This window comes from Impatiens glandulifera, chromosome 3 (genome assembly GCF_907164915.1).
Source record: "Impatiens glandulifera chromosome 3, dImpGla2.1, whole genome shotgun sequence".
Taxonomy (NCBI): domain Eukaryota; kingdom Viridiplantae; phylum Streptophyta; class Magnoliopsida; order Ericales; family Balsaminaceae; genus Impatiens; species Impatiens glandulifera.
Window position 1 is genome coordinate 19,392,868 of NC_061864.1, and position 22,297 is coordinate 19,415,164.

General features: G+C 28.9%; 2 protein-coding genes and 1 pseudogene across 2 annotated transcripts; 2 read left to right on the forward strand and 1 right to left on the reverse strand.

The window, feature by feature from the left end:
- Nucleotides 1-5,474: 5,474 nt before the first annotated feature.
- On the forward strand, nucleotides 5,475-7,501 carry LOC124932298 (tubulin alpha-1 chain-like). The gene is made up of 5 exons (XM_047472916.1): nucleotides 5,475-5,695; nucleotides 6,005-6,216; nucleotides 6,284-6,483; nucleotides 6,578-7,086; nucleotides 7,153-7,501. The coding sequence occupies exons 1-5, from the start codon at nucleotides 5,583-5,585 to the stop codon at nucleotides 7,463-7,465; spliced, it is 1,347 nt and encodes a 448-aa protein (XP_047328872.1). The 5' UTR covers nucleotides 5,475-5,582; the 3' UTR covers nucleotides 7,466-7,501.
- A 272-nt stretch (nucleotides 7,502-7,773) lies between these two features.
- On the forward strand, nucleotides 7,774-11,599 carry LOC124931870 (dihydropyrimidine dehydrogenase (NADP(+)), chloroplastic). The gene is made up of 7 exons (XM_047472445.1): nucleotides 7,774-8,119; nucleotides 8,677-8,943; nucleotides 9,049-9,219; nucleotides 10,301-10,413; nucleotides 10,630-10,816; nucleotides 11,042-11,151; nucleotides 11,239-11,599. The coding sequence occupies exons 1-7, from the start codon at nucleotides 7,850-7,852 to the stop codon at nucleotides 11,393-11,395; spliced, it is 1,275 nt and encodes a 424-aa protein (XP_047328401.1). The 5' UTR covers nucleotides 7,774-7,849; the 3' UTR covers nucleotides 11,396-11,599.
- Nucleotides 11,600-18,207: 6,608 nt separating this feature from the next.
- LOC124929487 lies at nucleotides 18,208-20,600 on the reverse strand (annotated as a pseudogene).
- Between the last annotated feature and the right edge of the window lie 1,697 nt (nucleotides 20,601-22,297).

Sequence of the window (22,297 nt, forward strand, 5' to 3'; positions counted from 1 at the left end):
ATATGTCTGTCTTCCAATTGGATTTGTTTTAATTAAAATATTTTTACTCAAATAATTTATTTTGTTAGTATTCTCAATAAAATAAAATTATATTTAAAAGTTTATTTGTTATTTAAATAAGCAGATGAACCTCGCCTATATTTATTATTACATTTACATGCCTTCTCGTATTATTATTTTTCCTAAGAACATTAGTTTTATAATAACGTCATCAAAATATTATTTATATACAATTTTAGACAATTAACACTAATAAATTTATTGGTCTGATTTGTGACAACAGATTTATGGTGAAAAAAAATGAGGGCATTTTACAACATTTTTCAACATCTTTTAATTATAAGTTTCATGCTCAATTTTTAGTGATGGTTGAAGGACCTTAATTACTAATTTTAGTAATTTATTCCAGCAAATAAATTTTGGTTTTTAATATATAAATAAATATTTTCTCTTTTTATTTAATGTGTTTCTGTTGAAAGTGATGAAAATTATGATCAAATATTATTTTTTAAATTGATTCAATATTATTGAGATTTTTTTTACGATCTTGTCAAGATACATTTTAATACAATTATGCAAGAGGTATGTTGTTTGTTTATAATATATAATTTTTTAAAAGGTCAACTTATGTGTATAATAAAATGATTACAAGTATCTCATTTTTATATATTTATTTTAAAAAATAATAATAATAAGGCAATTCTCATTTATTCAAATAAAGAGTTACATATAAGATATTAATTAAAAATAACACATTTAAAAAATCAAAACAACCAAATGAAAATCTAGATATTAAATATAATGACAAATTTGTAAAAATTAAAATTTCAACGAAGATGATCCAACATTCTTGAAATTTCTTGATGGTGACTCGTAACAGGAACTCGTTTAAGTTCTATAACGATAGTGAAGAAGTAAATCAAACCAAATAAATCAATCCTGCGAGGTTGGAAAAATCACTAAATAAAATTATGAGCAACAGTAAAATTTGTCTCGTCGAAAAAATTATGTCAGGTTATAACAAATTATCTATATATAAAAGAGTCATACATGTGAGAGAGTTTTCAAATGAAATATCAACTTCAAATTTATTTACTACTACAAAAGATATGACTTACAAAAATAACTATTGGAAAAAAAAAGTTGAAAGTATTATTCACATAAATTTATTTATACGAATTATGCATTCTTCATACAAATAAAGTTCAAGTTAACTTTGTTGATGGTTAGTTTTAAAAATTGTTAGGGTGAAAAAGTGAAAATATCTAATTTGGTATAAAATATGTGATAAAATTAGAAGAAACTTTTTAGGTAAATTTTTAGGTCATATATTACAATAAATTCCTTTGATCATTTTTTTACAAAACATGTTTTATTTGAAATTTGACAAAAATTATTGTCATTCAAAATATAAGAATAATTCGAGTTGTTTGTCACTTTGTTGTCCAATTTTTTTGACATGTACATATATATATATATTAATAATTTCAATGTATTTGAAATTACTGTTTAAGAATAGTTTGTAAGAATAATAATAAGTATTAAAAATAATAATTGAAATGGTCTATAATATTAAAAGACTTTTAGGTTACACAAAATAAACAAGATTCTGCATTTAAGCTAGTTTGATGTTGGGTCTTTTTATCTAATAATAATTTTTTCTTTTTAAAATCAACATAAAAAAACTCAAAAGAGTAGCAAACAAACATTTGATTTAAAATAAATGGTGTAAAATAAATAAGATTTTGAATATCGATCGTTTTCATATTCCAAAAACAAAATTTACCTAACTTAATATAAATTAGACAATATTATTGTTCTTATTATGGCCGTCCTAATAAAGCCTGGCTAGAAATGGGACCATCCAACTCATGTGACAACCCCTAATTGAGGACGACGGTTTCATTTACCATCAAACATTATATCTAATCATTTAGTTAAATAACAAATCTCTAATATTTTAATCTAATTGGGTATTTTTAAAACAATTTAAATACTTTCATTATAGGAAAAAAAATATATTAAATATCTTATATTTTGATTTTTTTAAATTTATTTAAACGCAAATGGGTGAAGACTCAAAATTTATTATGAATCCATCTTATTATTATTATTATTATTAATAAAAAGATAGACCAATGCACATGTATAAAAACAGCTCTGAATAATGAGACAACCAAGCCACAGCTGGTCTGATGTAATGTCCATAATTTGACATACCATATTGGGATGGAATAACATTAACAAAATTACTCATAAATTCATGATAGAATGAATGAAATAAATGCAAAATATTATATATCTAAAAAAATCATATAAATAATTCTGACTATTTGTCACAATTTAAAAAATAAGGTTGGATTCCTTTCTTGAGGATCCTGTAATTTTTTTTTCCATTTTAGTTTTAAGATTATTATTCTTAAATATTTTTCTTTTATTTGAAACTAATAAATTGATTACCTGTTCGACCGAGTTGAGAATAGATGAAACTGATTTGAACGAAAAAATATTATTAAATTTGTTAATATATACCTAATTAAAATATATGATAGATTATTGTTTTATTTAAATTAATATTTAAATAAAACATTTTAAAAACTAAATAAATAAATTGAGCCGAGGAATTGAAAGTTTTCAAATTGGATCATTATATTATTTTACCCAAAATTTGTATTTTATTTTATTAAAAAGATAAAAAGAAATACCCACTAAGGTTACCTTAGTGGTAATAATCGACTTAAAATACCAAAATGTTATGGATTTGATTTAATCTGAAAGTATTTTAAGTTTTAAGCAGATAACATGGTTATAAAATGTCAAGTTAAGTATCTTTTAATTCTCTAAAAAACAATAAATAATAATAATAATAATAATTATAATTAGAAAGACATATTCTTATGAAGATATATTATTTTAATACATCTTGATGGTTACTTTATTAATAATAGTAATGAATCAGTCGGTTAGGGTTTGTATTGAAGACCGGGCATTGTTTTTTTTTTATCAACAATAACAAATATTTGTATTTATATATTAAAATACATTTTTAACTAAATTAGTTTATAATTTTTATTTAATTGTGTTTAAATATTTTTATAATTTATTTATAACTATATATAAATAGTATAATAAATAAAATATTTATTTTATTTCAAATATTATTTTTAAAAAGGTATATGTAATATGATATAATGTAATAGTATATTGTTTAGGTATAACGATAAAAAAAAATACATAACACGAGTCTTCACTTTGTCACCATACACAACATGATTAACTATTGAGGATCAACGATGAAAACATAAGTAAAAAATGTTTATCAGCGAAGAAACCTAACATAAAATCATTTTTTAACGAGTTCGGAAATTTTCAAAAGATCAATGAGTTCACCGACTGTCTCTACCGTTTCTTCAAAAAAGATCTATTCAATCGTCATAATAATACCGTTGTGGAGTAAACGCATCAATCGACCGTGATCACTGAACATCGTACTGTTTTTTAAAGTCAAATATTAGAAGATAATTAGGATGAGAACCATCTACTCATTCGAAAAGAGCTCGCGGTTTCTATAAAGACTAATAAATTTTTTAAATAGCTCGATATCAAACCAGCTTTTTTTTGGGCGTCAAAATAATAAAATAAAATAAAATTTCAGCTTTTAGAAGTGATGACCCTTTTATTAAAGAAATGAAAAAAAGAGATATATATGATTATCCAGAGGTATATATTTTGGTTTATTTGGATGGAGGGTTATTTGAATAACATGAAAAAAAAAAACAAAGAAAAATAAAATGATAGGGTGATTTTGAAGAAATGAATCAGTTTTTTTGGTAATTTTTTAAAAAAATATTAATATATATATAAAAATATTTTTTAAATAAATAATATTTTAGTTATGTGATAAATGAGAATGCTTTAAATTATGTTAGAGTAAAAAAGCCAAACTACACTAAGACTAATTTTTTATTACTTTTTTTATTAAGTTATTTAAGTATACTATCAACATTAACAAAGTATATAGTATCGACATTAACAATTTATAGAAATGGTTAAAAACATAACTTTTTTTTTTATTAATGTCCATATTATACTTAAATAACTTAATAAAAGTAGGAAAAAAATATAAAAATAATTAGCTTGTTTACTATAACAAAATTTTCATTTATTAAAAATAAAAAACAATAATATTTTTTTTGAAAAATAGAACTACAAATTTATTTCTCTCATTAATCATTCACATAAAAAAAATCATCTAATTTAATTATATTTTTCTTATCAAATAAAAATAAATTATTTTTACATTTTATTTTAAAAAATTTAAAAAACAATTGCAATACTAAAAAAAAAGAAAGAAAAAAACTTAATTAGATTGCAAATAAATTAAGAGAAAAGAAAAAATATCAATCAAAGAATCTGAAACATATACGGGCAGCTGCCCGTAGCTCATCTTCTCTCTCCTTTATATACAATAACTGCCTCTGCCTTTTTCCGTCGTCTTCTCCATTCACGTTTTCTGAGTCTATTTCTCTCTCTCTACAGACATTTAACCTAATATCAATGGAGGTCTTAAAGAAGATGAACATTTTCATGGCGATAATGGTAGTAGTGCTGATGTCAGTTTTCGCCGTTGAGAATGTGTCAGCTGCAGATGCTCCGACACCTGCTCCTACTGCCGACGCCGTTTCCATATTCCCTGCCGCCGTCACCGCCGTAGTGGTTCTTACATTCGGTTTCCTCTTCTGAGATATCAGATCTGAAAACTCTTTGTATTATTTTTCTATTCTCTTCTTACTTATAGATCGAGCTCATCTCTGTCTATGATTCTCGTTAGTTAATCGTCTTCTAATTTCATTGTTTTGATTTCTCCTTCATTATGTATTTTCTTTTTCTGAGTTTAATATAAAAGTCATTTTATTACTTCATTGTTTGTTCTTGAGTTATTATTAAGGGTTTCATTCTTATTTAATTGAACCATATATATATATATATTAAATATTCTTATGTTAAAAAATATACATTTGTAACTAATTGAGATTTTATAATTTTATTTTGAACCTCAAAATTTTAATATAACTAATTTAACTAGTGTATTGAATAAAACTATCAATTCTTTAACATTTTATAAAAATTTTAAGATAAAGAATTGAAAATTAATGAAGAGAAAAATAGCTATAAATAATGTATTTAAAATAATATTTTTGATAAGATATTTAAAAGGTCACCTCAATTCTTAATAAAAAAATATTTTAATTTTATTATAGTATCGGTCGAGTATCGGGTTTGAGTTTTGCATACTCTCAAAACAATGGTTACATGTATATAAGGAACTTTGGATCATCATGCGGTTATGAAGACAAGACAATTTATGGTTACCAAACATGCCCTACTAGGTAAATCAAGTTCTTAATTGATGGTGAGGCGGGAAACGGGGAGATCCTCCCCCATCTCTTTCTCTCGCGCGCTTTCTTTGTCTGTTTCTCTTCCTCGTACGCATTAAAGATCTTTGTCTTCATGTATATGTTTATCATTTACAAAGCAGAAGAAGAGGTTTGAACTGTTGGAAATCCAATCCAGAGGTTAATATGAGAGAAATCATAAGCATTCATATTGGCCAAGCTGGTATTCAGGTCGCCAATTCATGTTGGGAGCTCTATTGTCTAGAACATGGAATCCAGCCTGATGGTACCATGCCCAGGTAATAATATTCATTTCCATTTGTCTAGATCATTTTGAAATGACTGATTTCATGATGGATAATATCATCTATGCATTTAAAATTCAATCTTGATTTTGTTATATGATAAAAGCCTGTATCCTGTATGGATGGATTATCAATTCATATTTATCATAGTATGTTCTTGGTTTTGAAATGAATCAATCAGGAAAAAGGGTGATCATTCATTGATTTGGTTGCCAATGTATTTCCATTGTTTCTCATATCAGATTTACAAACAAAAATGGATATCATTGTTCTAGTTGGGTTATATTTCCACTTATTTTTCAGCAATTCTGAGGGACTTGCACACGACGCATTCAGTACATTCTTTAGTGATACGGGTGCAGGAAAACATGTACCAAGGGCTATATTTGTTGATCTAGAACCAACTGTGATTGATGAAGTTAGGACAGGGGCATACCGACAACTTTTTCATCCTGAACAACTGATTTCTGGAAAAGAGGATGCTGCTAACAATTTTGCAAGAGGGCATTATACAGGTAAAGTGTCTTTTGATACAATGTCCAATTCTTGATTAATTTGATTTTGGTTGTAAATATGGTGCAGTTGGGAAGGAGATTGTTGATCTATGTCTTGACAGGATTAGAAAGCTGGCTGATAATTGTACTGGTTTACAAGGATTTTTGGTTTTTAATGCTGTTGGTGGTGGTACTGGCTCTGGTTTGGGGTCTTTGTTGTTGGAACGACTATCTGTGGATTATGGAAAGAAATCAAAACTCGGGTTTAGTATCTTCCCTTCTCCTCAGGTATAGCATGAATGAAGTATGCTATTGTTTTGATATTTTGTTTCAGGGAATATGGTTTGATTTTGAGTCTTAAGATCATTTTCATTGATTGCAGGTATCTACAGCAGTTGTGGAGCCATACAACAGCGTTCTATCAACACATTCTCTTCTCGAACATACAGATGTTGCAGTGATCCTTGATAACGAAGCCATATACGACATTTGCAGGAGGTCCTTAGCCATTGAGAGGCCAAACTACAGGAATCTAAACAGATTAATATCTCAAACCATATCTTCACTCACCACATCTTTAAGATTCGATGGAGCCATTAACGTAGACATCACAGAGTTTCAGACCAACCTCGTTCCTTATCCCCGCATCCATTTTATGCTCTCTTCATACGCACCCGTGATCTCAGCTGAAAAAGCACATCACGAACAGTTATCTGTTCCTGAAATCACCAATTCTGTTTTTGAACCATCTAGTATGATGGCAAAATGTGACCCAAGACATGGAAAGTATATGGCTTGCTGTTTAATGTATAGGGGGGATGTCGTGCCTAAAGATGTAAATGCTGCAGTTGCTTCAATCAAGAGCAAACGGACTGCAATCTTCGTGGACTGGTAAGACTATTTGTGATTGATATTGTTATTTGTAACAAACAATAATAAATAACACATTTTTTTAAGGTGTCCTACTGGATTTAAGTGCGGCATAAACTACCAAGCGCCTTCAGTTGTCCCGGGTGGGGATTTGGGACAGGTAAAAAGAGCGGTGTGCATGATCAGCAATAACACAGCAGTAGCTGAGGTTTTCTCGCGTATCAACCATAAATTTGACTTGATGTATTCCAAGAGGGCGTTTGTTCATTGGTACGTCGGTGAAGGTATGGAGGAAGGTGAATTTTCCGAGGCTCGTGAAGATCTAGCCGCCCTCGAAAAGGATTACGAGGAAGTTGGTGCTGAAGCAGTTGAGGAAGTGGAAGATGGCGATGGGTATTGAGCCAGATAGATACTCTTATTGCATATAATTGGTTTCTTATATTTTCATTTAATGTGTCACATATGATATATGTATATGGTAGAAACATTATTATAAATATTGGTTTTAATGTATAAATAAATAAAATTGATTAGAACAAAAATATGAATTTTGTAATGTTTAAGAGTTGATTTAATTTTTGATGAAAGTTTATGGGCTTATTTAATTTTTATTAAATAAATAAAGAAAAATGACCATGTGAAAGATGAATAATCGTATCTGGCTTTTTTTTCTATATTTAATAGTTTCGTCTATAACCGAAACACTCAGATTCCGATTCCAGATATTCGATAAACTAATCATCAAGGCGATTCATACGGATTCTTCATCAATTTGATTTCAGCTATGGCGTCGATGAGCTTCAGTCACGTTGTAAGAGGCGGTTCCGCAATGGAACTGTGTATAGATCGGTCGAAGAAGATGAGTTTGATGCGGTCTGGTGCTGTTGTTAGAGTGAAAGCGTCCGAAACGAAGGTGGAGCCTGATTTGAGTGTTACTGTCAACGGTATGAAAATGCCGAATCCGTTTGTGATCGGATCAGGTCCTCCTGGGACTAATTATACAGTTATGAAGAGAGCGTTTGATGAAGGCTGGGGCGCTGTTATTGCTAAGACGGTACGATTCGAATTTTGGTTTTCAGTTTGTCTTAAATTTGTTTTTTAGTTTGGATTTCAACTTTGCATGGTCTATGTTTTGGATTTTGATGATCGGATTCTGTAGATCTTAATATCTGACGTTCATCATTTATATGGATATGCTTTTCTACGCAGAATCTTACGATTTTGGTTATTAGATCATAACTGAAAGTGGATCCAATTTGAACATCTCATACTAGCTCGTTTCCTTTCTGGTAAATCTACTTAGGAGATATTTGAAAACTGAAATACAAATCCATGAAAAGGTTGATGATAGATTCCTTGGAACTAATAAAATGGTAGGAGGCATAGGGTTTTAATTCATAGGATTTCAAATGCTGGATTCAAAGGTAATATCAATTTAATAAATAAGAGAGAATAGTTTATTGGCTCTACATTTTTTATGTGGACTCAAAAGAGTGACTCTTTGATTTGCTCATGCTTCATTTGACATGCTTAGACACCAATCTTCTTGGTTTGTGTACTTGTGATGATTGTTGTGATATATATTTTTGATGCTATATTGTAATAATGTAGGTGTCATTGGAAGCAGACAAAGTTATAAATGTAACACCGCGATATGCTAAGTTAAAAGCAGCAGGAGTAAATGGTTCTGCCAAGGGACAAATTATTGGATGGCAGAATATTGAACTCATAAGTGATCGACCACTTGAAATTATGTTGAAGGAATTCAAGCAATTAAAACAGGAGTATCCTGACAGGATTCTTATTGCTTCAATCATGGAGGAGTATAACAAAGCTGCATGGGAGGAGCTCATTGACCGGGTTGAGCAAACTGGAATTGTACTTTACTTTCTTGACTCAATCCTTCTTTTTTTCTGAATTGCATTTTAGTGTAATCTTGTATAAAATAGCTATTATGGATTATCCTGGAAATTCAATTTTCAGGATGGCATTGAGATCAATTTCTCATGTCCACATGGCATGCCAGAACGTAAAATGGGGGCTGCTGTTGGCCAAGACTGTGCCCTGTTGGAGGAAATATGTGGATGGGCTAATGCAAAAGCCACCGTTCCTGTTTGGGCGAAGATGACTCCAAACATCACTGACATTTCCCAGGTTTCCAACCCTTGTCTATATCTTTACTTTGTTACCGTTACCATAATTGTTTTGTTTTTGCAAGATACAGTTTTGGTTTACCTAACCTCTAGCATTATAGGGTAAGCATGTACAGACTCCTATCAATTTCAGTTTACTTTGCTATTTAGTAGAACAACCATGAGATGTTTTCTTGCTAATATGAGTGTTCTCAGATCTCATGATCCTAATATATGTGGATTGTGGAATCTTCACTGCCTCATTAGTTTGTAGTTTATATTCCTCTTCACATTTTGTCTGAGGGTTTCATATAGACAAATATGTTTGATAGCTTAAATCCTTAGACTAAAAATCATTATTTGGCTTATTAATTTTTTTTAGTTTCTTTAGTATGTTTAGTAGTGGTGAAAGTTTGAATAGCTCAAACAAAATAACCGACCTTATAACCAACTAAACGGACCGCCGTTTAACTGCCAACTGATGGTTGAAGATTTTGGGATCAAAGACTTAAAAAAAAAATGATGCCAACTTTTGGGATGATTTTTTGGTTGAGAAAACCGACTCAACCAAACTGCTTACATCCCACTCCTAATGTTTGGAGTATCTAGAAACTTAAATTTGGACATTTTGTGTTATGCTGTTTTATGTTAACTTCGTTTTTATGTGCCTTTTGGAACTAAATACATTATTTTGTGAATTTTGTAAGTATCAGGATTAGAACATGCTATTGATCTTTGATTAAAGGCTAGTGATTTGGCTGAATTTTCACCTCATCAAATTAATATCCGAAGTTTCTATTATTTATGGGGGACTGTATTCAAATTGACTCAATTTTCTTTTCTAGAACATGCCAATTAGGAATATGTCAGCTAAAGTAGTAGGAGTATGCACTAAAAAACACATTGATTAAAGTGTGGGGTCATGGTAGTCGTATCTAAACCCTCCAGAAAAAAACTGGTCTCAGAATAATAGAAAATAAATAAATAATTAGGAGGAATCATGTTGAAAATGACATAAATTAATATCCAGAACTATAAATGTCCTCAATTATGTTTCTTCTTTGTATGTTATTTTAATTGTTTATGTTGTTTCATTGTTACAGCCAGCTAGGATAGCATTGAAATCAGGATGTGAGGGGGTTGCTGCAATAAACACTATAATGTCTGTAATGGGCATAAACTTAAAAACTTTGCGTCCTGAACCTTGTGTGGAAGGGTTAGTATATTCAAACTACTGTTATATTGAACTTTTACGTCCTGAATAGTCTTATTTTGTCACAATTACCATCATAATCACATTTGAAAATTGACAAAGTGAAGAATTAGAGGAAATATTTTTAGGTGAAAATTGAACAAAAGATATTGTGTTGATAACAATTTTTTGGCAAAAGTGAAAATATGAGTTACCAAAAGTGCTTAACGTCACACACAGATATTCAACTCCTGGAGGCTATTCTGCAAAGGCAGTCCATCCCATAGCTCTGGCGAAAGTGCTAAGTATTTCCAAAATGATGAAGGAGGAATTTGGAGACGGCGATTATTCCCTTTCGGGTATTGGTGGTGTTGAAACTGGAGGTGATGCTGCTGAGTTTATTCTTCTTGGAGCAAATTCTGTTCAGGTTCGATGCTGTTCATACTTGTTGTCTCTACATCATTTAAACTATTTACATTCTCAATTGGAAACTCAAAATAACTTTAACTTAGAAAAGAAACAGACAAGCTTGTATAAGGGATATGAATTGACAGAATCCAATTATTGTAGCGAAACATACCAATTGGACTAATATGTTGATAAAAGTTGAATTATGACAGTTGAATTGAGAAATAAAATTTGGTTTGAGCAGGTTTGCACGGGTGTGATGATGCATGGATATGGTCTTGTGAAGCAGCTGTGCTCAGAACTGAAGGATTTTATGAACATTCACGGATTCACATCAATAGAAGATTTCAGAGGGTATATATAGAATAGAAGCAAAGAATTGATTCTTGATTAATGTAAACATAGTAATATATTATTTGATTAATGTAACGTAATGTGTAGGGCCTCGCTGGATTATTTCACCACCCATACTGATTTGGTGAGAAGGCAACAGGAAGCGATTAAACAGCGAAAGGCGATCAGGAAAGGACTACAATCCGATAAAGATTGGACCGGAGATGGGTTTGTCAAAGAATCTGAAAGCATGGTCTCCAACTGAGATTATCAATATTTGTAAGTTTTCACTTCCTTCTTCTTCTACTGCAAAGTTTGTTTCCAAAATATGCAAAAATGTAAAATAAAACCCCCCAATAAAATGTCTTTTTCACTTGTAACATTCTCATCCCTTTAAAATAAAAAAATTGCTGCAAATCTTTTGCAAAGACATGTCTAGGATAATTAATGACAATCTTATTTTGGTAGAGATATTCTAGTATTTTCATAGATTATTGTTGATCGACTGTGGGTTGTTTTGAAAATAATCTCAATTAACCACCCATAACAAAATGAACCGATGTTCCCTTATAGAACAGGTTCGTTGTAGGTTAGATCGCAATAAAAAGAAATGTTCACTGATATATTGAGAAATTCAATTTTTAATGGAAATCTTAAACACCTCAAATTTAAGCAAATGTATATAACTGAAATTAATTTACTAACATTTAAGAAAACTAAAAATTAATTAAAACATAAAATCTTAAGCAATCATTCTTCCCCATGAAGAAGCTGTTGTTTGGTCGGCCTGTTCTATCTACTTGTCTATCTCTAGTAGCATGCCTTAGGGTGATGCAACATATACATTTAAAATTCACTCTCTACTCTGACTATTACACTGTTAGGGAGGGATGATGGAGAATGAATTAGGAGAGGATTGTAAGAGAATATGCCAAAAAAAAGAATGTATACAATAAGACTTGACAATCTAATATGGTGCCAAGTTGAAAAAAAATAAATAACTAAATATTTTGTTGGAGTAATGATACAAGTAAATACAAATGTATTTGGTCATATAGTTAAATATTTCATTCTTATTTTGTCATAAAAATGATATTCTACCTTAATTTATTTATAATTCATTAATAATATTATTTAAAATTAATTAAATCAATATATTATGTCATAATATATTTTTTTTAAATCATTTGAATGTGAAGACAAAAACACATCTCTTCAATTCTTGTACTTTATTTTATGAGTCTCTTAGTACACTTTTATAATTAATATTAATACATGATAAGCTTTGGATGTATCAATAGGGTTGCAATGGAGTTAAGTGAGGGTTGCAATTGAGTTAAGTAATTAATATTTAATTTTTTATTAGATCGATTTGAGCTCGAACTCAATTTGAAGCTCACTAAAAGGCTTAAATTAAAATTAAGTTTTCAAGATGAAGTTTGAGATAAAGCCAAAATGAGGTGCGGTTGGAATTTATGTGTCACTAGTATAATAATAAATAATTGTGCAAATATCATATTTAATATAAGCCAAAGTAATGTAACTTAACGTGAAATTAAGTTTATGACTTATGAGTGTAATTATTATGAATATAAAGTGATGATTCATAAGTGACATTTCTAATTTTATGAAAGGGTTAAATTAAAAATGATTAAACCATAACAACTGACAAAATGTTAGTTATTTTGACAAAATGTTAGTTATTTTGTAACAATAATGGGTCTCCATTTGAGGTACGATCCATTTCTTCTTTACGTTCCCATCAACAGAGATAAGCTAATTTGATGTACTCATCAAATTGTAGAAATTGTAGAACTATTTCATCTAATGAAAATCTAAGGAAAGAGAAGATTAAAGAACATTTTCATTATAAGGAAATTAGAAGATTCATTGTTACAAATTAATGTACGCTTTCATATTCAGATTTAATTTTTTACAATTTAAATTAAGATCTAATTCGAATAATTCTAACAATTGATAAAAGAGAATTAAAGAGTACACAATTGATAAAAGAGATTTAATGAGCAAAATTTGTGACAAACAAAATACCGCCACATATAAAACCATCAATATGTGTTTATTCCCAATGATCTTGTGATACACAAATTATCGATTAAATTCACCTCAACACTAAAAGAGAATTATTTTGTGAAATTTATGATACCACTTAGACACATCCTTAAGTCCATATATGAATTTCTTTAATTTGCAAACCATATTAATATGATTTTAACAATTATGATCATTAATTCTCTTTTATCAATTGTTAGAATTATCTAAAATAGATCAAAATTCAATTTGTGAAAAATTAAATCTGAATACGGAAGCATACCTTAATTTGTAATCACGAATCTTCTCTTTCTTTAGAATAAAAATGTTTTTAATCTTTTATTTCCTTAGATGAAATGGTTCTTCCAATTTAATGAGTACATCAAATTAGTTTCTCTCTTTTGTAAATTGATCATACCTCAAATGAGAAACATTACCGTTACAAAATAATAAATATTTTGTCAGTTATTATGGTAGTTATTATGGTTTGATCATTTCTAATTTAACCTTTCATAAAATTAGAAATGTCACTTATGTATCCTTATTTTGTATTTATGACAAATACACCCTAAGTTATAAACTTAATTTAACATTAGATCACATTATTTTGGTTTATTTTAAATATGATTATTTTATTTATTATATTAGTGACAGATAAATTTGTATATTTATGAACATATATAAAGTAAAAATGAATTAAGTAAGAATGAATAGTAAATTTGAACTGATTTTTTTTTTTTAAACTTTGTTTGTTGCTTAAATTATCACAAATTAATTTTTCTTTTTGATTTACCTTGTAAAGAGAGAACTATAATGTTTATATTTTGTTGTCCATCAACTTTACCAAAATTATTCTAAACTTTTGAAACTTTTTCCTTTTCTTTATTTGTAACAGTCTTTTATTGTGTTTTTGGACTCAATACTCCAATTTTTGTGTACATTATGTTAAGTGGACTCTTCTATAAACATACCTAATACTAATAAACAAATTACAATTAATCATTTTTTTTACAGTTCATAGACATACCTCATGTAAAGCAATAAAGTTCAGACAAAAATAGACTTACTATTTAGGTTATGAGTGAAAATAGATTTATCATAAATATTTATAAAATATAAATAAAATATTTAACATCTTAAAAATAAAATAAATATTTAATACAAACTTTAATATTTCAAAAATAAAAATAAAAATATACAAAATCATGTGCAAATGATACAGACTTTTAATACAAATTTTAATATTCAAAAATAAAATAAAATAAAATATACAAAATTACATATGCAAATGATAAAATTATAAAATCTCAATTAAAATAAAAATAAAAAATGGTAGGCTCTCTATCAGAGATGATCAAGATTTTCCTCACTCAATAAGGAGACTGCATAGGAGATAATATGAAGATGAAGTTTGCAAAAGATATATTTATTTTTAATATTTAAAAATATATAAATATATATTATATATGGTTTGACTCGAATTTTTTTGATAAAATATCCATCAAATATTATATAATCTCGAACATATGAACTCCAACTCGATCAAAATAAGCTAAAGTCAAATTTTGACTTGTTTTGTGCAGTTACAAGTCTTAATAGATGGTTTTTTAAAATTTGTGTACAACTTGTTGTATAAAAAATTCTGCTTTTCCATATTGAATTATTTAGTTATTTTAATAAAATTATTCACATTCATATTCTTTAAATAATTAAATCACTACAAAATATCAAATTATTTTCCATTTACTTTTTTTTTTATAATTTTTAAATAAAATAAACTATTTAAATAATCTAATTAAAATATTTTTCATCTGATTTTAAATTCAAAATTTAAATCAAATGAGCATTGAAGCAGGTTCTAAATAGTTATACCAACTTAATTAGTTTATTAAAATAATTAAATATCTTATTCACATTCAATTTAATATTTTTTACTTAATTAAGAAACTTCAATTATAATTTATTCTTATTTTTATCATAGAAAGTATTATTTCAAACAATTAATATTTTTTATTTACATTTTTATTTAATAAATAATACTAATATATATATATATATATATATATATATATATATATATATATAAATAAAAGTTCAAATTTTGATTTTATCCATACTAACTTGCCTCACACTCTTTATCAAATAAGCAAATCAAATTTTAAAACAAGAAAAATAAGAATCAAGAAAGCTTTAGAAGAAAGACAATACAACTATAATCACAATTTTCATACCAGAATAAATATTATTTCGCTCATCATGCTTCTGTGAATCTGTTTGTAGAATTTAGAGAACAAATGAACTAAAGTTGAATGCTTTGATAGTTTGATTATGCATAAGAAATAAGACTTAAATAGCTAATAATTAAGACAAAGTCTTCTAAAAACTTCTTGGGCTAACTAAATATACGAAAACATAAACTAAAATAATAGATTAACTAATTGACTTCTATAATCTAGGAAATTATTAAAATACTACTAATTCAAACTCTAAATGTTAGACTAATTCACCTCTAACACGGTTAACACTATTAAGTAAAAAAATAAAATTGAATATAAGAACAATGGAGAAATTTTAAATATTTATCATAGTAAAAAAGATTAGATTAATAACATGCTATTAATTAATTGCTTGTCAAATTTTAATTTTAAACTTAATCATAGGCTACAATCAACATAAAACTGGAAAAATTAAAATATAAAAATAGATTCAGTTTATACTCTGCTACCGAGGTTTATCTGCTCCTCTGTTCCTTCTCACAGGGAGGGACAATAATTAATTACCTTACTGCCCCTCCTGTGAGAAGGAACAGGGGAACAAATAAGCCTCGGTAACAGATAATCTTATTCCGGTGATATAGTCGTCAAAGCATTCCTGTCGTTAGGATGAATGAGACCAATGATATATTCGTCACAATCCAACTAATACAAATGAATATCGAGATTTACAAAATAAGCAATCGAAATCTCAGATATTGACATATCATTCTTATCAAGATGTAGATCCATGTTTAAAAAATATAACTTCATGAAGAAGACCAAAACAACAAAAATTCTACGTAGGAAACACATGATATTTAAGATTTAATTGGATGGAATGAAGCAGCTACCCAATGAAGAAATCAATATATAGATGACAGACAAAGCCACCCACCCCCACCACACACACTAAATTACATGATTCATATTCAACCCAAATTTAGTCGCACTCCGGAAATAATCGTTCTAAAAATAAATAAATTAGTCAATCCATTATCTAACTCATATTATTTATTATTATCCAACTCATAATATTTATTAATATGAGTTGGATATGAGTTAAGTTAAGTATGGTTTAAGTAACACAAACTAAATTTTGGTTTTTAACATATTTATTACGTTTTCGATTCGTTTAAGATATTTTTGATATGTTTAACATATTTTTTATTGTTTAACAATTATTTAATTTATTTTTTATTGTTTAATACGTTTTTGACTTATTAACATTTTTTTAATCCGTTTAACCAATATTTGTCTCATTTTGATTCGTTTAACAATCATTTAATTTGTTTTGATCTGTCTAATATATCGTTGACCTGTTTAATACGTTTTTGGCCATTTTAACACAATTATCACGTTTATGAAATGTTTAATACGTTTGATATTTTAATTAATAAATTAATTGATGAAATAATACTTGAAATTAATAAACAAGACCTTGAGTATGGTAAACTTTATTTATTTTTAAAACTAAATTAAATATTAAAAAGATGTGTTATTGATGGTCTATATGTTTTAACAATTTTGATATATTTTTTTCTATTACATATAATAATAATAAGGTCAAATAACAATATAGTGAGTAAGAAAAACATGATTTTTGTATACTAATTAAATAAAAAACAATTAAATTTATTTAAATTAGGTAACCCTAATCCAATCCAAACTAAATTTACTTGGCCCAAAATAATATTTTGGGTTAGGATTGGAGTTTGGGTCAACCCAATATATGCTCACCCTTAATACATACTACAATTACTCTGCACAAAAAAGAGTTATAATAGAAAATAGACAACCTCCTAATTGACATAGAGATTTCATTTATAGTGAATGTTTTGATTGACAATGAATAAGAAGGAATCACTATGTATAGATTCAACCACATTTGAAAAAGTAGCTAAAAATAAAAAATGGATGAAAACTATAAGGCAAGAGATGACATCCATTGAGAAAAATAAAACTTAGAATCTAGTGGAATTGTCAACCAGAGCAAAAAGGATTGGTAAAATGGGATAAAAATTAAAAAAAGTTGAATGAATATGGTAAAGTTAATAATTATAAAGTCAAATTAGTAGTCAAGGGATATGCACAAAAATAAGGTATATACTACAACGAACTGTTTGCATCGATTGTTAGATGGGACAATAATGATCGTAATTTCAATGGCTGCACAACAAGGTTGGACTCTATACCAAATGAACTTGAAAAATGTATTTTTAATTTTGTTACATTGGATGTTGATTGAAGAAGTCTATGTTGATCAACCAATGGGGTTTAAAATCAAGGGATAAGAAACTAAGGTATACAAACTGAAAAAACGTTTTATAATTTGAAACAAGCATCTCGCGTCTCGAGCATGGTATAGTAGAATATATTCTTACTTTACCAAACAAGGTCCATACAAACTTATTATCTTGTGAAGTTTAATATAGATGAAAGATCTAATTCTCACTGATAATGATAAGAATCTTATTAATATTTTTAAGCTGTCCATACTGATGGAATTTAAAATAACTAACCTTGATAAGATGAGACATTTTTTGGGAGTTGAGATTGTTCAAAACAATGGAGGCATTTTTATCATCAACAAAGGTATACCAGTGGTTAAGGACTATTTAATTTTTACAAGTTTAATTTATTTCTTAATTTTTAGGTAATTCTGTTTAAAGGCTATTTATAAAAAGAAGTGATTTTTTTTTTTTGCTTTCAACTATTCCAATTGTTTACAGCAATTTTCACCAACTAATATTAAATAAAAATATACTCTGCAGTCTAAAGCAATACCAGTATTTTATTTCTTATTTCTTTTCAATAAACAAACAATAATACCAAACACCAATTCACATCTATACGTCTCACATACATGATACAACAGAACTCAAAGCAGCTCTTTTCTTTTTCTTTAGCGAAGGGCATGATAGTAGTCATGGTATCTAAATGTCTTATAAACGAAATGGGAAAGCCACTTAGAACCCACAAAGCACAAAACCGCAGTTATTACCAGTATATTTCTCGTGGCTGACATCGCATTCTGCTTTACCGAGGCAGCAATGGCAAGAGAGACTACGGCTGCAACCTGAAGAGCCACTTCTAGAATGTTCAACCCCTTGTATGCAACTCGGCAACTGCTACAATTAACCACATGGGTCCAGTACCTATATAACAACCAACCAAACCAAAGTTCAACCAAATGCGACAAGCCACTTTTCAATCGAGAGGTTGTTTGAGTTTAATTTCAAATTAAACTATATCCAATCAAATATCTACCATGAAACAACAAAAAATACCTGTCCATTAGTTGTTCTCGTGGCGGAGAAGGGAGAAGAGGTCCTCCAGAAAATTTGCCTCTTCAATCAACTTCACCATTAGAGTACTTGTTTAACCACCTTCTAAAAGCAATCACCAGAGCATCTGATTTTGTTGGAACAAAACAAGACTTTTGCCAATTCTTAGGGCCTATGTCTTCTTTTATTTTATATTCCTGAATAGAAAAAATCACCAAAATGAGATTTAAACTTGTTTCAAGAAATATCTGAGATTCATTTGTTGTTATTTTACCTGAACATGAAGAAGATACTGATCAGAGTCTAGTATTAAGTTTTGTCCCACATGAAACAACCATCGCGGAACAATTTTATCGATCCAAAGTCCAAAATTCCTTGGAAATGCCCATATCAATCTGCTTTTGCCAGGACTAACTGGAACACATATAAAAATCAGAAGCACTCTTTTCTTTGACACACCTGATGCTGCTGCTGCTGATCTCTCCTGAAAACAAATTAAGTGAAGAATTACATAACAACAATTCAAGATTTTTTATGATAAAAAAAGGTGAAGAAGACTATACCACTGTCTTAGCTCCTGGAGGGGGTAAAGTTGGCCCGAAACTTTCATCTCCCGGGAGGGGACTGTAAAAATAGAAAACACAAGGTGCTATAAATTGACTGTAGCCTCGTTCCTGTCTTGCAAGAAAACCATTGATATCTGATTTCTGTACACTAATATCAATAGGTATTCCTCCTTCTCTATCAGCCTTTTCTGTGTAAACAAAATTACCAGTAAGAAACAAGTAGTGTCCAGTTTTAGAAACCAAGAAATCTTCATTTACCTTTCGGTTTTGGAACATTCATGATTCCATAATGCGCATACGGAACATGAGCCGGATCCATTAGGTTCTCAATAAGTAGTTCATAACTGAAGAAAGCATGTGTGTAAGTAAGTTGTGAAGAAAGCTATATATAAAAAATTGATCATTGACAAAATCTGTGGCATACCCATAGTTTATCTCTCTGTTTCCAAACACTTTTGTGTAGGATGGGTCGTCGATTTCTGGTATAAAGGGGGGTTTTTCCTTTGTAAGGATATCTTTGTATTGAGGATCAGAATTAGGCCAAAACCAGACAATTTCATTTTGAACTGTACTCGGATAAACAGATGTACATGCTTTCTTGAATGTGTTGACCTAGATAGATATAAACAGATGATTATATATAATCAATGACAAGAGCTAGCTTTGATCAATTATCAATGGAATTTTCCATCTTACCGGAGGACCATCAGGAGGTGCTTGAGGGATGAATTTGCAATCACCAGAACCATTGAAACACCATCCATGGTAAACGCACTGCAATCGTCCCCATTGATCGATCCTTCCTTCAGATAAAGGAGCTAATCTATGAGGACAATAATCACCAAACACCTTCCAAGCATTCTCGTTTCTATCCCACCAAACCACTACATCTATTCCCATCACTCTCTTTGCATGAGGAATCCTCTTGTCCAGATCGCATACCGGCATCAGCGGATACCAGTGAGCGTACCAGTCGTATTTCTCTCCTTCCTTGGGAACTTCAACGTCCGGTTCAGGTGGTTCAGCGATTTCAGAAGACGCGGAGGTGGAAACCCTAACCGCCGTTGTTCTCTTTTCCAGCGGCATTGATGAAAGAGGAGAGAAAGCGAGTCTTCCATTGAAGGGAAGACGATTGAAAAGCGGCGGCGTCTCTATTCTTGATCTGTGAAACCTTGGGGAGTTGGTGGCGAGGTGAAATGATAAGACGGAAGAAACTTTGAGAGCTTCCATGAGGAGGAGGAGGGATGATAGGAAATGAGATCAAATTGAAATCTTGAATGGATTTTGGGGCAGAAATTGAATTGAACAAGTTTAATATTAGTGTGGGTAAGAGTGATACACGTCTGCAAAACCATAAAGCTCAGCCATTTTCAGTGTTGAAGAAGAAGAAACACGAAATTGACCAGTTATCCATTATGAAGACTGCAATAATATTTCAGTTTTTTTGTAATCCATAATCCTGCTAGATTACAGTTAATTATCCCTTCATTATTTTAAAAAAACTATACCAGGCCCACAACTCATAGGATTATTTTCAAATAATTTATTAAGTTAAAATGGGTATTATCATCTAGGATGAGAAAATTTATCGATATTAAAAATATATCGAAAATATCGTACTGCAATATATCGAAAACATCGATTTTTAAGGTATATCGAAAAAAGGTAAAGTAAGGTATGATATCAATACCGAAATTATTAGTACGGTAAATGTATGAGATTTTTATAATTTTGATATATCGAGATATACCGAAATAGTATTTATAAGTTAAAATAATATATATATATATATATATATATATATATATATATATATAATACTTATAGGAAAGAATTAAATATATTTTATATTAAGTTAATTATAAAAATATAATTTTTGAAATATTATTCAATATATGTCATCTCTACCTTACCGATAAGATTGGATTTTTTTTTAAGTTAATATGGTTTTTAGGTATTAAAGGTATAATACCGATACCGTACCGAAATTAAAGTAAGGTAAAAGTATGAATTTTTTGTATACCGAAATTAAGGTATCTCGAAATAAGGTATACCGAAATCAAGGTAAGAAAAAGGTTTTGCATACCGAAATTTTAGGTAAGGTATAAGGTATGGATAAAACATTAAAGTATACCGTACCGACCAACCCCTATTATCATCTCAATCAATAATATATATATATATATATATATATAATTATAATAATAATATATATATATATATATAATTATAATGATGCTTAATTTTCAAAGTGTCCGGATTATCGGGTTTTGGTTAATTTGAATATATATGTAAGAATAAATAGATAATTGAGTCGGATTTTGGGTTGACCCGCCCATTAACTTAAAGTGGTTATGTATGTTTCGAACTTGCAACATAACAAAAACAAGTACAATCATTTAACCAAATGTGATTAAGGTGTGATTTGACGAGGGATAATAGACCGATAACAATTGAAAGTGGTTCAAAAATATAAATTAAATATTTGATTGACCAAAGTGTGAGACCACGATGCTAAATATTAAAAAATATGAATCAAATATTTGATAGATCAAAGTGAAAGTGTAAGATTACGAGATTAGAGGTTAATTGGAAAAAAATATATATGTGATGAGATATGTGAGAAAATGAGTTATTTTATCGAAGTGAATAAAATTTAAAATCAGAGTGTTCTATTTTTTATTTTAATATATTATTCGTGATTTATTAAGAATTTAAACTTTCAATAAATATTATTATAAAAAAGTTATTTTTTTTATACTTTTATCTGGGTGCTTCAGTGTATCGCACAAAATTTTTTAATAGTACGTATAATTATTTACAAAAACCTGTAACATGACTTGTGTAATTTCTAAACGTCGGATAATAAAACTCATTTTGGACCATTTACTCAAGCACTATAGATTCTGATTGTTTTATTAGTTAGGGAGTTTTAGTCGGGAATGAGATATTTACGCCTCCCATGAATTGATCAATTACCACAAATTGTTAAGGTTGAGCAAACGAGTAAACC